This window comes from Narcine bancroftii, chromosome 9 (genome assembly GCF_036971445.1).
Source record: "Narcine bancroftii isolate sNarBan1 chromosome 9, sNarBan1.hap1, whole genome shotgun sequence".
NCBI lineage: Eukaryota > Metazoa > Chordata > Chondrichthyes > Torpediniformes > Narcinidae > Narcine > Narcine bancroftii.
In genome coordinates, this window is record NC_091477.1 from 63425913 (window position 1) to 63442918 (window position 17006).

At 47.6% G+C, this 17006-nt stretch overlaps 1 protein-coding gene and 1 long non-coding RNA gene across 4 annotated transcripts in view; one reads left to right on the forward strand and one right to left on the reverse strand.

Annotated features, from left to right (window-relative positions):
• The window catches only part of LOC138743707 (serotransferrin-like), a 79605-nt gene that overhangs the window by 19320 nt on the left and 43279 nt on the right, over positions 1–17006 (forward strand). For all 3 annotated transcript variants that reach the window (XM_069899331.1, XM_069899332.1, XM_069899333.1), the window contains 2 exons: positions 12494–12676; positions 14066–14210. In XM_069899331.1, coding sequence (XP_069755432.1) covers positions 12494–12676; positions 14066–14210 — 328 coding nt within the window. The remainder of the gene's footprint in view (positions 1–12493; positions 12677–14065; positions 14211–17006) is intronic.
• LOC138743709 (uncharacterized) overlaps positions 1–17006 on the reverse strand; it is a 54849-nt gene that overhangs the window by 2716 nt on the left and 35127 nt on the right. The gene's annotated exons all lie outside the window — the stretch shown is intronic.

A 17006-nucleotide genomic window follows, 5' to 3' on the forward strand; every position in this document is an offset into this window, starting at 1 on the left:
GAACCAGCTGACTCATTCAGTGTACCAGCTCATTCAATGTACCAGCTGACCCATACACTAGACCAGACCCATACACTATACCATCTGACCTATTCGTTGTAACAGTTGACCCAAACTATACCAGCTGACCCATACACTGAACCAGCAGACCCATGCACAGTACAAGCTGACCCATACACTGTACGAGCTAATCAATGTGCTGTACCAACTGACCCATATGCTGTACCAACTTACACATGCACTGTACCAGCTGACCCATGCGCTGTACCAGTAGACCAATACGCTGTACCAGCTGAGCCATACACTGTACCAGCTGACCCATATGCTGTACAAGCTTAACAATACTGTACCCTGACCCATACTCTGTACCAGATGACATAAACTGTTGCAGCTGACATACACTGTACCAACTGACCCATACACTGTACCAGCTGACACATGCACTGTATCAGCTGACCCATACTCTGTACCAGCTGACCCATACACTGAACCAGCTGACCCATTCACTATACCAGCTGACCCAGATATGCTGTACCAGCTTATCCATACTCTGTATCAGTTGACCCATATGCCAAACCAGCTGACCCATACCGTACCAGCTGACCCATACACTTCCTGCTGACTCATACGCTGAACCAGCTGACCCATACACTGTACCAGCTAATCAATGTGCTGTACCAGCTGACCATATTCTGTACCAGCTGACCCATACACCGAGCCAGCTGACCCATACGATGTAATAGCTCACCAATAAATGGTACCAGCTGAAACTTACTCTGTACCAGTTCACCCATACTCTGTATCAGCTGACCCATACACTATACCAACTTACCCATGCATTTTGCCAGCTGACCCATACACAGTATCAGCGGACATACACTGTACCAACTGACCAATACACTGTACCTGCTGTCCTATATGCTATAACAGCTGATCCATTCTCTCTACCAGCTCACTCATAAATGGTACCAACTGACCCATAGCTGACCCATACAATGTACAAGTAGAACAATGTGCTGTACCAGCTGACACATACTCTGTACCATATGACCCATACGCTGAACCAGCTGACATATTCACTATACCAGCTGACCCATATATGCAGTACCAACTGACCCATACTCTGTACAAGCTAACCCATACGCCGAACCAGTTGACCCATACACTGTATCAGCTGATCCATACTCTGTACCAGCTGACCCATACGCCGAACCAGCTGACCCATACACTGTACCAGCTAATCAATATTCTGTACCAGCTGACCATATTCTGTACCAGCTGACCCATACGCCGAGCCAGCTGACCCATACGATGTACTAGCTCACCAATAAATGGAACAAGCTGAAACATACTCTGTACCTGCTCACCCATACTCTGTATCAGCTGACCCATACACTATACTAACTTACCCGTGCATTTTGCCAGCTGACCCATACACTGTACCAGCGGACATACGCTGTACCAACTGACCAATACACTGTACCTGCTGTCCTATATGCTATAACAGCTGATCCATTCTCTCTACCAGCTCACCCATAAATGGTACCAACTGACCCATAGCTGACACACACAATGTACCAGTAGAACAATGCGCTGTACCAGCTGAAACATACTCTGTAACATACGACCCATAGGCTAAACCAGCTGACCCATATATGCAGTACCAGCTGACCCATACTCTGTACCAGACAACCCATACGCTGAACCAGCTGACCCATTCACTATACCAGCTGACCCATATATGCTGTACCAGCTGACCCATACTCTGTATCAGCTGACCCATACATTGTACCAGCTGACCTAAATGCTGAACCAGCTGACCCATATACTGCACCAGCTAATCATTGTGCTGTACCAGCTGATTCATATGCCATACCAGCTGACCCATACTCTGTATCAGCTGACCCATAAACTGTAAAAGCTTACACATTTACTGTACCAGCTGACCCATACACTGTACCAGCTTATCAATGTGATGTACCAGCTGACCCTTACACCAAACCAGCTGACCCATACTCTGTATCAGCTGACCCATACACTGCACCAGCTAATCAATGTGCTGTACCAGCTGACACATTCTCTGTCCCAGCTGACCCATATACTGTACCAACTGACACATTTGCCGAACAAGCTGATCCATACACTGTACCAGCTTATCAATGTGATGTACCAGCTGACCCATACTCTGTACCAGCTGACCCTTACACCAAACCAGCTGACCCATACTCTGTACCAGCTGACCCTTACACAAAACCAGCTGACCCATACTCTGTATCAGCTGACCCATATGCTGGACCAGCTTACCCATGCTTTGTACCAGCTTACCCATACACTGTGCCAGCTGACCTATACACTGTACCAGCTGACCCATATACTGTACCAACTGACACATTTGCCGAACAAGCTGATCCATACACTGTACCAGCTTATCAATGTGATGTACCAGCTGACCCATACTCTGTACCAGCTGACCCTTACACCAAACCAGCTGACCCATACTCTGTACCAGCTGACCCTTACACAAAACCAGCTGACCCATACTCTGTATCAGCTGACCCATATGCTGGACCAGCTTACCCATGCTTTGTACCAGCTTACCCATACACTGTGCCAGCTGACCTATACACTGTACCAGCTGACCCATACTCTGTATCAGCTGACCCATATTCTGTACCAGCTTACAAATGCACTGTACCAGCTGATCCATACACTGTATCAGCTGACCCATACGCTGTACCAGCTGACCCATACACTGAGCCAGCTGACCCATACGATGTAATAGCTCACCAATAAATGGAACCAGCTGAACATACTTTGCACCAGACCCTGTATCAGCAGGCCCATATGCTATATCAACTTAACCATGCATTTTGCCAGCTGATCCATACTCTGTATAAGCTGACCCATACACTGTACCAGCTGACCCATACAATGTACCAGCTCACACATAAATGGTACCAGCTGACCCATACTCTGTACCAGCTGACCCATATTCTGTATCAGCTGACCCATACACTGTACCAGCTTACCCATGCACTGCACCAGCTGACCCATACACTGTACCAGCTGACCCATACACTGGGCCATCCATACACTGTACCAGCTGATCCATATGCTGAACTAGCTGATCTATACGCTGAACCAGCTGACCCATACAGTACCAGCTGACCCATACACTGAACCAGCTGATCCATACACTGTACCAGCTGATCTATATGCTGAACAAGCTGATCCATATGCTGAACCAGCTGTCCCATACATTGTACCAGCTGATCCAAACTGTACCTGCTGACCCATATGCTGAACCAGCTGACCCATAGTCAGATCCTGTTAACTCCATATGCTGAACAAGCTGACCTATACGCTGTGCCAGCTGACCCATACGCTGTACCTGCTCACCCATACACTGACCCAGCTGACCCATACACTGAAGTAGCTGACCCATATGCTGTACCATCTGATCCATACACTGAACCAGCTGATCCATACATTAAACCAGCTGACCCATACACTGTACTAGTTGACCCATACTTTGAACCAGCTGACACATACACTGAACCAGCTGATCCATACTTTGAACCAACTGACCCATAGCCTGAACCAACTGACCCATATGCTGTACCAGCTGATCCATATGCTGAACCAGTTGACCCATGCACTGTACCAGCCGACCATGCTGAACTAGCGGACCGATATGCTGTACCAGCTTATCCATACACTGAACCAGCTGATGTGCTGTTCCAGTTGATCATCGAGCCTCCCCAATGTTTACATCTGCACCGTCTGCACCCAGAGACCATGTTAAAGAATTTGAGCTGCCGCTTGTTGACCTACAGCTCATTAGGGAGAGTGAAGAAGTGATAGGTTGGAGCTACAGGGAGTATGTAGAGAAAACCTCAGTGGCCATCCTCCTCGGCAATCGGGTTATCACTCTGGATAGTATTGGGGATGAAGACTATAGTGACCAGATCTCCAGTACTGACGATGGTTCTGAGGTGGAGAGGGTGAAAAGGCATGCAGCAGTGAGGAGAGCAGGCAGGAGATTCTGTGAGCTCAATAAAGACACCATGTTGCCTGCCTGGTGCCAGGGTATGGTAAGTTTCAAATCAGATCCAGAACATTCTGATAGGAGAGGACGATCAGCCGGAAGTCCTGGTACATGTTGGTACCAATGACACAGGTAAGTTAAGTGAGAGGGGAGGAAGATGAGAAGTAGGACATCCAGGGTGGTAATCTCAGGATTACCTGTGTCATGTGCTAATGAGGGCAAAAAGCGAGATCCAGCAGATAAATGTGCACTGAGAAACTGGTGCAGAAGGCAGGGATTCAGATTTTTGGATCATTGGGATCTCTTTTGGGAAAGGTACGACCTGTACAAAAAGGATGGGTTACACCTGAACACAAAGAGGACAAATATCCTGGCGGGCAGGTTTAATATAGGGAGGATTTAAGCTAATTTGGCAGGAGGTTGGGTACTAGAGTGTGAAGGCTCATGAAGGAGGAATCAGCAATAAAGGGAAGATAGTATGTAGCAAGGATGACAGGCAGTCAATGAGACAAAGTAATAGCTGGAGAGATGACAGAGAACATGTAAAAACTAGTCTAAAGTTATTGTACTTCAATGCACACAACATTAGAAACAAGGTGGATGATCTTGCTGTACAGTTACAGGTTGGAGGCTACAATGTTGTGGCCATTACTGAGTTGTGGTTAAAGGATGGATGTCATTGGGAGCTGAATGTCTAAGGATAAACACTATATTGCAAGGATGGGCAGGTTGGCAGAGGGAGCAGCTTGGCTCTGCTGGTAAGCAACAATATTAAATCATTGGAAAGAAGGGACATAGCCTCAGAAGAGGTAGAGTCTGTATGGAAGTAAAATGTGAAAGTCTGCAGACTTAAGGAATGGTAAAGGTAAAAGAATGGCAGTTATATTCAGGCCCCCAAAGGGCAGCCGGAACATGGACTACAAAATAGAACTGGAAATAGTTAAGGCATGTCAGAAGGACAGCGTAATCATGGGGGATTTTTAACATGAAAGTAGATGGGAAAAGTCGGGTCAGTACAGGATCCCAGCAGGGAGAGTTTGTAGAATGTCTATGGGATGGATTTTTGGAGCATCTTATTGATGAGCCCACCGGGGGTCAGCTGTTTCAATTTGGGTGCTGTGTAATGAACCTGGAACGATTAGAGAGCTTAAGATAAAGGAAACCTGAGGAGGCAGTGATCACAATCAGTGTGAAATTTGAAGAGGAGAGGATAAAGCCCGATGTGTTGGTATTTCAGTGGAGGAAAAGAAATTACAGTCACATAAGAGAGGAATTGGCCAAAGTCGATTGGAAAAGCCACTAATAGGGAAGACTGACGATCAGCAGTGAGTGGAGTTTGCAGGAAATGAGGAAAGTGGAGGACAGGAACATAGCAAAAAGAAAGAAATTTGTGAATGGAAAAGTGAGAGAATTGTGGCTGACGAGGGAAGGTAAAGACCATGTAAAACCATAAGAGAGGGCAAACAAGGAAGCAAAAAATAAATGGGAAACTTTTTAAAACTTAATAACAATAATGAAGAAGGTGATTAGGAAGGAAAAGATTAATTAAGAAAGGAGGTGATAAAATAATGTCAAAGAAGATACAACAAACTTTAATAAATATACAGTACAAAGAGTAGAAGAGAGTCAAAAGTAGACAAAGTAGAAAATGGCACTGGAGAAATTGAAACAGAAGACAAAGAGATAGCAGTGGAACAGACTTCATTATGGAAGACAATAGTCACATACGGGACTCTCACGGGTCTCTGGGAAGAGAAGTGAGTGCGGTCAAGATCATGAGAGAGAAGGTACTCAGGAAGCAAAATAGACTAAGGGTAGATAAGTCTCATGGAGCAGATGGAATGTACCCTATGGTTCTGAAAGAAGAAGCTGCAGAGGTTGTGGAGAGATTAGTAATGATCTTCCAATAATCAATGATTCTGGTCTGGTTCTGGTAGACTGGAAAATCGCAAATGTCACTCTGCTCTTTAAAAGGGGAGGAATGCAGTAGAAAGGAAATTGTAGACCGATTATCCTGACATTGGTGGTTGGGAAGCTGTTGGAGTTAATTGTCAAGGAAGAAATTACAGAATACCTGGAGTTGCATGACAAGATAGAACCAAGTCAGCATGGTTTCCTCAAGGGCAAGAAGATAATGGCATGCTACAGCCTGCAGTGGCTACTCTGGACGACAGTTGTAGACTAGTGGCCTAGTGACCTTTCAGGCTCATTGGGTCAACTTTGGGGGATTCCGCTGTTGGGGTCAAGAAGAGAGGATGGAGTGGTGGAGTCAAGAGCTGGGATTCAAATGTGACTGGAGCTGCAGAGCCATGCCAGGTTGGACGTCTAGAGGATGCATTGTCTGGAGCTAATGGCAAGTTCAGAGGTCCAGAGGATGCATTGTCGGGGGCCTCGTGGAGATATCAGAGGTCTAAAGGATGCATTGGCTGAGGCATCATGGCGAGTTCGGAGGTCTACAGGATGCATTGTCCGGGGCCTCATGTCGAATTCAGATGTCTAAAGGATACATTGTCGGGGGCCTCGTGGCGAGTTCAGAGGTCGAGAGGATGCATTGTCCGGGGCCTCATGGTGAATTCGGAGGTTTAGCGAATGCATTGTCTGGTGCCTCATGGCGAGTTCGGAGGTCTAGAGGATGCATTGTCCGGGGCCTCATGGTGAGTGTGGAGGTCTGGAGAATGCATTGTCTGGGACCTTGTGGTGAGTTCAGAGGTCTAGATGATGTATTTTACGAGGCCTCATGGCGAGTTCGGAGTTGAGGATGCATTGTCTGGGACCTTGTGGCGAGTTGGGAGGTCTAGAAGACGCATTGTCCAGGACATCATGGCGAGTTTGGAGGTCAGGAGTATGCATTGTCTGGGGCCTCATGGCTAGTTCGAAGGTCTAGAAGATGCATAGTTTGGGTTCTCATGGCGAGTTCAGAGGTCTAGAGGATGCAATGTCCAGGGCCTCATGATGAGTTCAGAGGTCGAGGATGCATTGTCCTTGCCCTTGTGGCGAGTTCAGAGGTCAAGAGGATGCATTGTCCAGGGTCTTGTGGTGAGATCGAATGTCTAGAGGATGCATTGTCCGGGACCTTGTGGTGAGTTTGGAGAACTAGAGGATGAATTGTCCGGTGCCTCATGGTGAATTCAGAGGTCTAGAGGATGCATCATCCGGGACCGTGGTGAGTTTGGAGAACTAGAGGATGAATTGTCCGGGGCCTCATGGCGAGTTCGGAGGTCTAGGTGATGCATTATCTGAAACCTCATAGCGAGTTCAGATGTCTAGGTAGGATGCATTGTCAAGGGCTTCATGGTGAGTTTGGAGATTTGGAGGATGCATTGTTAGGGGCCTCATGGCGAGTTTGGAGGTCTGGAGGATGCATTGTCCGGGACCTTGTGGCGAGTTCGGTGGTCTAGAGGATGCATTGTCCAGGACCTTGTGATGAGAACAGTCTAGAGGATGCATTGTCTGGGGCCTCATGGCGAGTTTGGAGGTCTAGAGGATGCATTGTCCGGGGCCTCATGGTGAATTCGGAGATCTAGAAGATGCATTGTCCAGGGGCTTGTGACATGTTTGGAGATCTAGATGTTGCATTGTCCGGGGCTTTGTGGCATGTTTGGAGGTCTAGATGATGCATTGTCCGTGGCCTCATGGTTAGTTCGGAGGTCTAGAGGATGCATTGTCCAGTGCCTCATGGTGAATTCAGAGATCTAGAAGATGCGTTGTCCAGGGCTTTATGGCATGTTTGGAGGTCTAGACGATGCATTGTCCGGTGCCTCATGGTGAAATCAGAGATCTAGAAGATTCATTGTCCAGGGCTTTGTGGCATGATTGGAGGTCAAGACAATGCATTGTCCAGGGCCTCGTGGCAAGTTTGAAGGTCTAGATGATACAATGCACAGGGCTTTATGGCAAAATCAGAGGTCTAGAGGATGCATTGTCCGGGGCCTCAAGGTAAGTGCGAAGGCTTAGTGGATGCATTTTCCAGGACCTTGTGGCGAGTTTGGAGGTCTAGAGGATGCATTGTCTGGGGCCTCATGGCGAGTTTGGAGGTATGGAGGATGCATTGTCTGGGGCCTTGTGGCTAGTTCAAAGGTCTAGAGGATTTCATTGTTCGGGGCCTCATGGCGAGTTCGCATATCCAGATGATGCATTGTTGGGGGCCTCATGATGAGTTCAGAGGTCTAGAGGATGCATTGTCTGGGCCATCATGACGAGTTCAGATGTTTAGAGGATGCATTGTCTGGGGCCTCATGGTGAGTTCAGAGGCATTGTCTGGTACCTCATGGTGAATTCGGAGTTCTAGATGATCCATTGTCTGGGGCCTCATGGCGATTTCAGAGGTCTGGAGGATGCATTGTCCGAGATCTTGTGGCGAGTTCAGAGGTCTAGAGGATGCATTGTCTGGTACCTCATGGTGAATTCGGAGTTCTAGATGATCCATAGTCTGGGGCCTCATGGCGATTTCAGAGGTCTGGAGGATGCATTGTCCGGGATCTTGTGGCGAGTTCAGAAGTCTAGAGGCTGCATTGTCTGGGTCCTCATAGTGAGTTCAGAGGTCTAGAGCACACATGTCAAACTCTGGCCCGCGGGCCAAATTTGAACCGCGATATAATTATATTTGGCCCGCCAGATCATTTCAAAAATGTATTAGAGGTGGCCCGCCCTGCAGCGAGAGCCGATGCTGTTTTTTGGTAATGTCACCCCCACCATCCTCCCCCTTCATTGCACATCCTTCCCCACCCCCTAACTATCCCCTTAAAAGATGGCCAGAATATTCTCAAAAAGGAATCCAGAATGGTAAAGTTCCACAAATCTGCTGGGAATCCTAACAACGCCCGGGCATCAGATCCACGGGACGCGGAGGGAGCAAGAGTGTTGCAGGTTGACCGTGCAAACTTTGAGAACGGGGAAAACAAAATTGTAACACGAGAAGTCTATCGATGTTATCAGTCAGCAAGCCAGTTGGAAGTCTCCCCGCACAACCAGTCACTTCTCCCACCTGTCGAGCAGTGCGGCGGATTGGCGAGCGCCTGTGATTTCCTGTCGGCGCGATGGGCATGGCAGGCTGCGCACAGCCCCCGGGCAGCGTGAGCCCCGCGCGACTGGCACCGGATGGCCCTTCCACAGCACGAGTGCACTTCTCCCGGTCGCCACGGCCTTCAGCACTTGCACCCGCGCGGACCCCAGGGACGGCTGGTTCGACCCTGCATGTGAAGAGAGAGATGGTGGCTGTCTGCAAAGGCTGATCGGCAGCGCGCTGGGCCTGAGTGGGTGGGTAAGCAGGGGTGAGCAGAGGGTGTAGGTGAGGAGTAATGGGCACGGGAAGTTATGGTGGTGCGAGGGGCAGTTAGAGGGAGGGATGAGTAGAAGGAGGGGTGGATAGGGAAGAGGTAAAAGGGGAGGGGCAGGGTGAGTAGGGGAAGGGTGATTAGAGGGTGAGAGACGGGTAGAGGGGAGGTTGAGGGGAGAGGCAGTAGAGGGGCGTGTATAGGATGGGGTGGGTAGAGGCAGAGCGAGTGGAGTGAGGGGTGAGCAGAGGTTGGGTAAAAGACTGGTCAGGTAGAAGGATGGTGGGTCGAGGGTGAATAGAGGCCTAGAGCCTGAGGAGTGAGCAGGAAATGCTGAGTCCTGATACAGGCCAAAATGGACACAGCCTGTGAATGCTGACTACATCTCCACAGGGACCAAATATGTTTCCCTCAGGTCAAGCAAAGGGTGAACTTGAGCTACCTACTCCTGACCTGTAACATTATCCTCCTAAAGTTATATCCTAAAGTTTAACATTACATATGTTGAAAGAAGAGAAAACATGCAGATGTTGTTGAAAAATTTCAATAAATATTTAGTTCGGCCCTCGACTTAGTCCAAGTTTTTAAGTTTGGCCCTCCGTGAATTTGAGTTTGACACCCCTGGTCTAGAGGATGCATTGTCCGGTCCCTCATCGTTAATTCAGAGGTCTAGAGGATGCATTGTCCATGCCCTTGTGTTCAGTTCAGAGGTCTAGTGGATGCATTTTCTGGGGCCTCTTGTCGAATTCAGAGATCTAGAGAATGGCGAGTTCGATATCTAGAAGCTGCATTGTCCAGGTCTTCATCGCGAGTTCGGATGTCTCGAGGATGCATTGTCCGCGGACTCATGGCAAGTTCGAAGGTCTGGATGATGCATTTTCCGAGGCCTCATGCTGAGTTTGGAGGTCTGGAGGATGCATTATCTGCGGCCTCATGGCGAGTTTGGAGATTTAGAGGATGAATTGTCCAGGTCCTCATGTTGAGTTTTGAGGTTCAGAGGTTGCATTGTTCGAGGCCTCATGGCAAGTTTGGAGGTTTAGAGATGCATTGTCTGGGGCCTCACGGTGAGTTCGATATCTAGAGGATGCATTGTCCTGGGCCTCATGGCGAGTTCGGTGATCTAGAGGATGCATTTCCAGGGCCTCATGGCGAGTTTGGAGGTCTAGAGGATGCATTGTCCGGGGCCTCATGGCAAATGGCGCTGGAGCTTTTGGAAGCTCTATTAACTATGACTGAGATGTTGTCTGTTTTCTCGAAATGCTAACGGACTTTTAATTTCTTTTTATGAAGAGAACGGTGACCTGACCTGCAATGGCTGTGTGATTACCAACCCAGCCAGGCCCTTTAGTGTCGGGGAATGATCTGGTTTGAAACCAGTCCTGTACCATTGTCTAATCTCTGAAAAAGTAATTGTATGTAGTACTGTTTTGTCAAGCAGCTTTTGTATAACCACTGTGGTCTCGCGAAAGTTGTCTCATTTTAATTCTGTGGTACTGCTTTCCAGTATGGTGTTGACATGACTATAAATGCATCCTGATACCTGATGCCTGACAAACCTATTGCCATTTTTTGAAGAGATCACAGGTAGGATGGACAGGGGAGATGAAGTGCTTATTCTGTATTTGGACTTCCAAAAATACCTTCGACAAGGAGCTGCACAAAAGACTACTGAACTAGATGAGAGCCTATGGAATTACAATCCTGGGTAGAGCATTAGCTGATCGGCAGGGAACAGAAAGTAGGTGTAAGGAGGTGCAAAAGGAGGAGCCCTTCCATCCGATAGCTTACTGGTGAGTCTGCTGATCAATGGCCAGGGTTTACCTGTCCAGAATGGACACTGCAACTGAAGGTGGCATCGGGAAACCACTTCAGTATTTTTCCCCTATATAATCATAATCTCAACATGGATTACAGTCTCAGCTCAAAGATGGAGCCTTCACCGAAGGAGAACGGGGAAGGCAACAACTGTAATTCAGAGGGTCAGGTATCGTGAAGGATGGAGAGACGTGATCACCCACTCCGAACGGCAGGGCACCTGAATGATAATTCTGGATTAGGAGAATGGGCAAAGAGGTGACCAATGAAATACAATGTTGAAAAGTGCAAAACGAGAGTCCTCATTCAGGATACCCTACAGGTTAACCTCTAGGTATAGTCAGTGGTGAAGAAGGTGAATGCAATGTTGGCTTTCATTTCTAGAAGAATATCATTGAAGTGCAGGGATGTAATGTTGAGCCTCTATAAAGCACTGGTGAGAACTCACATGAAGAATTGTGTACAGTTTTGGGAGCCTTATTTGTGAAAAGATGTGGTGGTGTTGAAGAGGGTTCAGAGAGGATTTTCTGGAATGATACCAGGAATGAAAGGAACAATTGAGGAACAATTGTCAGCTCTTGGACTGTACTTGCTGGAGTACAGAAGGATGAGGGGAACTACATAGAGACATTTCAAATGCTTAAAGGCCTGGACAGAATGGATGGGGCAAGGTTGTTTCCCATGGTAGGAAAAGTTGCCCCTAGTCCAGTGAGCCTTTCCTCTTTATGAACCTGAACTGAGAGAGATTTCCCATAGGTTAGACATGCAACGGGCTGTCATAGTCACCCTTTAAGAATCATTGCTTGGAATTCATATCTTAGATTCCTCTTTCAAACTTTCTCAGTATATCTTGCCTCATTGACAGGACCCCAATGAGAATTTCTAGCACTGTAGTATTCAGTCAGGAAAGAAGCCCGATCAGCTCCAAAACCTATGACAGACTCAATCATCTCTATAACGTGAGTTAGAAATCACTGCTGAGTCCTCCATAATCTGCAATGGATCCCTCTCCAGTCATCTATGAACTAGTAATATGCACCTCTCCAGAGAAGAGTTTATCACGTTATGGAGATCTTTGATATTACACTTCTCTCTAAGACCTTCTCTAAGTCTAACATCATAATTATTCCATTAAATTTCAATGAACCACTCTTCACTGTGTTCCCAGTACCTCGGTAAAAACCTTTTTACAGTGTTATTCTCTGTGGATATACATTTGAACATCAAGTTTGTGACAGAGATTCCACAAAAATCTAATTCCATTAACGCAATAGGCAGAATGTCAGCATTATATTTAAGTGCAGCTGGCATTAGAGATGGTTCTAATATGACTGACTGTACTTTTATATCACTACAGGTGAATCCTGTTACTATGCTGTCGCATTGGTAAAGAAGGGAACTATGTTTGGGTTCCAAGATCTAAAGGACAAAAAATCTTGCCACACCGGTCTCAACAAAACTGCTGGCTGGATCATCCCAATAGGAACTATTTTGAAAAACAAGCTAATATTTTGGGATGGAGTTAAGCCAGTTGAAGAAGGTAAACTGTTCACTTCTCTATATTCTCCAACACTATCTCACTGTTTAGAATAGATCTCCATGCTAGATTATCATTGAATTCAGTAGCAGGCACAACGCTTTGGACTAAGATGTACCACGAATTAAATAGGATTAGAAGAAGGATTTGTAGAAAGAGAGTAACAGGGTAGCAGGCAGGATACAGCAAAGCAACCATGACCCTAATAAAACCTTGGATTGTACAATGAGAATTGTGTTCTGCAGAGATGATTTTACAGAATTTCATGAATGATGAGAGGGGCATCTCAAACAATGTCTTGCTTTATTGTCCCACGTATCTTAGTGAGCGCAAGAGGTGGAGCAAGCAGTGAAATAGCAGTGGGAGTGGGAAGTGCTCTTTTGAATCTCTCCATTGGCCAATTAGCTCTAGCCACTATAAAGAAGGAGAAGTGGGGAAGCCAGTGTGCAAGTGGCTCAGTGTGCAAGTAAGACTTTAAGGCTTTGGTGGGCTGAGGCTGAGAATGTGCTTCTTTCAGGGAAGCTAAGATCAGGTAAGATATTCACAAAGAAATGTAATGGAAGTGACAACTCAGGCAGTGGGATGCTCTGAGTGTGGCATGTGGGAAATCTGGGACAGCACAATTGTCCTTGATGACTACACCTGCAAAAGGTGCATCCAGCTGCAGCTCCCGACAGACCATGTTGGGGAACTGGAGCTGGATGAATTCCTGATCATTCAGGAGGTAGAGACAGTTATGGACAGGAGCTTCAGGAAGACACTCACTCCCAAATGTCAGGAGGCAGGTAGCTGGGTGACTGTTAGGAGAGGGAAGGAGATGAGGCAGAAAGAACAGGGCACCTATATGGCTGTTTCCCCTCAACAATAAGTATACCATTATGAATTCTATATAAATTCTGAAAGTGATAAAGATATTTGTGGCTTTGGTCATTCCTGTTTGAACGGCCACTTCCAGAAGGTAGGGAGACACTTCGGAATGGAAAAATCATGCAAGTTCCATATAAAAAACAGATAAATCTACTGCCAAAAGACAGCAGACTTTTGCTGGTGAAGAGGAATTATTGTAGCTAAAGGTGGATTGTCGCAGCCACAGTGGGAATGTGGAAGGATAAGAACAGGCTTGTCCTCGGTGGAATAGTTAGCTGGATTGTAGGTTGCCACTGATACAGTAGGGGCTGAAGAGAGATTCCCAAAGGGTAAGCATGTCACAGCCATGGCAAGGATGTGGAAATTCACAAACCTCAAAACCTGGGGCAATTCTGCAAGGTCTTTTTGTTTGCTTTGTTGAAGTTGCTTTGTTAGTTCTTTTTTTTGCGGGAGGGGGACAGATTTTGAGCTCTTTACCGCATGCACAGATCACTTGTTGCAACCTCATTTTCCTTTTGCTTCCAGTTGTGCAAAATTTCTTCTTGTCCAGCTGTGTTCCAGGAGCAAAGGCAACTTTCCCAAACCTCTGTAAGTTGTGTAATGGAACAGCTGAGAACCACTGCAAACGATCACACGAGGAACCTTACTACGACTATTCCGGAGCATTTCAGTAGGTGTTCCTTGTTTTTAAATCATTAAACAATTTCTCTGCTTTATTTAAAACAAATTCAAATCTCTTCCAATTTTTTTTCTAGTTGATAAATTCATTTCCACTGACCAGGAGTTTAAAATTACACCAAACTCTACATTCAGTGATTTTATTTTTACCTTGTTGAAAATACTGGATACCAATCAAAACCTCTGTGGAAAGAGCTGATGAGTGTGGTGCACTGTTAGACAGAATCAGACACACACAAGGTAAAGACTGTACAACAGGCTTTAATCCACAAAGACTTCCACAGATCCAGGCTGGCTATGGCTGCAGCAACTCTGTGTGAGGCCTCGGGAGGTCGGCGCAGGCTTATATCCCGGAGGGTGATTGACACCGACCAGGTGGGGCTTGATCCATTCAGGCCAACTGATTGACAGCCAGCCAGGTGTTGTCCTGTCCCCTTACACTCCTGCAGGTACAGAAGTTGCCCCCTGCAGTAGGCCGGTGGTGTACCATCACATTCACCCCCTTCTTTAAAAGTGTCCCGGGGGCAGTAACAAGGAATTGCACCCACTATGTACATAGAATATTTACAGGTTGAGACGATTCGGCGGCCACCAGGGTCTTTGTGACTGTCGTAGGACTGGCTCCTGGTCACTGGTCAGAGGGGTGCCGCGCGGAGTGGTGGCCATGTGGGCCGGGGTGGACATATGGGGGTCGTATTGGATGGGTGGCGGGGGCGGGTTCATCTCCTAAGGCTGAAGCAGGCCCCTGGTGGTTAAGAAGGCCCTGTGTGCCCCATAGCTGCCTGGGGATGGGGATGTATGCCCGGTCAGCATTGTCCTGGGTTGAAAGGTGGTGTGGTGTGGTGGGTGCTCCTGGTAGTGCCAGGTCCCTGTTTGAGATGGTGTCCTCCCTGCCACTGCTGAACCTAATGTAAGCGTAGTTATGGTTTGCATGAAGGAGGAAAACCTGCTCTACCAGGCCTTCAGCCTTGTGTGATCGTACATGCTTATGCAGAAGCACCGGTCCCAGGGACCTGATCCATGCAGGAAGTGACATTCCAGTCGACGACCTCCTGGGAAATGAGTACAGACGTTTGTGAGGGGTCTTGTTGGTAGCCGTGCTCAACAGTGACCGAATAGCATGGAGCACCTTGGGCAGGGTGTTCTGCCAGTACTCAATGGCCCACCCTTTTGACCTGAGAGCCAGGAGGACTGCCTTCCAGACCACCCCATTCTCGCATTCCACATGCCCATTGCCTCTTGGGTTATAGCTTGTCGTGCGACTGGTCGCGATGCCCCTCTCTGTCAGGTACTGGTGTAGCTCGTCGCTCATGAAACTAGACCCCTGGTTGCTGTGGATGAAGGTGGTGTAGCCAAACATGGTGAAAATCTGCTCCAAGGCCCTGATCACGGTGGCCGTGGAGGTGTCTGGACAAGGGATGGCGAAAGGGAAGCATGAGTACTTGTCCACTACCGTGAGGACGTTTCAGTTTGTGGAAGACAGGGGCCCTTTGAAGTCCACGCTGAGATGCTCAAAAGGCCGAATAGCCTTTACAATGTGGGCCTGGCGGGGGGTGGAAGAAGCAGGGTTTACACTCTGCACAGATCCGACAGGCTTCGGTCATGTCCCTGACGGTGTACGGCAGATTTCGGGACTTAACAAAATGGTACAACCAGGTGATGCCCGAATGGCAGAGGGACTCATGCAATGCCTGCAACCTGTTGTCATGCAAAGACGTGCAGATGTGAGAGAGGACATCAGGGGAGTCGTCAAACTTCCTGGGGCGGTACTGGATGTTGTAGCTGTAGGTTGCCAGCTTGACTCTCCAGTGCAGGATCTTGTCATTCTTGATCTTGCTCTTGTGGGTAGTGTTAAACATGAACGCCACGGCCCACTGGTCTGTGAGGAACGTGAATCTACTGTCGGCCAGGTAGTGGCGCCAGTGGCGGATCGCTTCCACAATTGCCAAGGCCTCCTTCTCAATGGCGGCGTAGCCTAAATCAGAGCCGTGGGGGGTCCTGGAGAAGAAGGCAATGGGGCACCCCCCCCCCCTTGGTTGAGGGTAGCAGCGAGGGCCACCTCAGAGGCATTCCTCTCCACCTGGAAGGGGGAGTCCTGATCCACAGCCTGCATCGTGGCATCCGCATTGTCTTGCTTGATGCAGGTGAAGGCTGCCAAATCTTGAAGCGTGTCTGGGCTTCCGGGTGGCATTGGTTGACTTCGCACAGGAGTTTTTCCATGGCAGCCATGGGAAAATTTTGTGGATTAAATTGTGGTGCGCTGTTAGACAGAATCAGATACACATAAGGTAAAGACTGTACAACAGGCTTTAATCCACAAAGACTTCCACAGAGCAAGGCTGACAGTGGCTGCAGCAACTCTCTGTGAAGTCTTGGGAGCCCAGTGCAGGCTTATATTCCAGAGGGTGATTGTCACCCGACCGTGTGGGGCTTGATCCATTCAGGCCGACTGATTGACAGCCAGCCAGTCCCCTTACACTCCTGCAGGTACAGAGGGTGCCGCCTGCAGTAGGCCGGTGATGTACCACCACAATGAGTTAATGTTTCAGGTATAAATCCTTAAGCAGAATAGGTGTTAATTTCAAATGAGCAGCATTGAAATTGAAACTGAATATAATAAAAAGCGATAGCTCCATAACATACAAAAGAAGATTTAAATGGTTGATTAATCATCATGGTTTTTAGGGACATTTTTAAAACCTAATTATTGAGCGTATTTTGACGATCAAAGACAACATTACCAGATGCCAACCCTAATGTCACAGGATAAATCCAAATAAACTAAAGA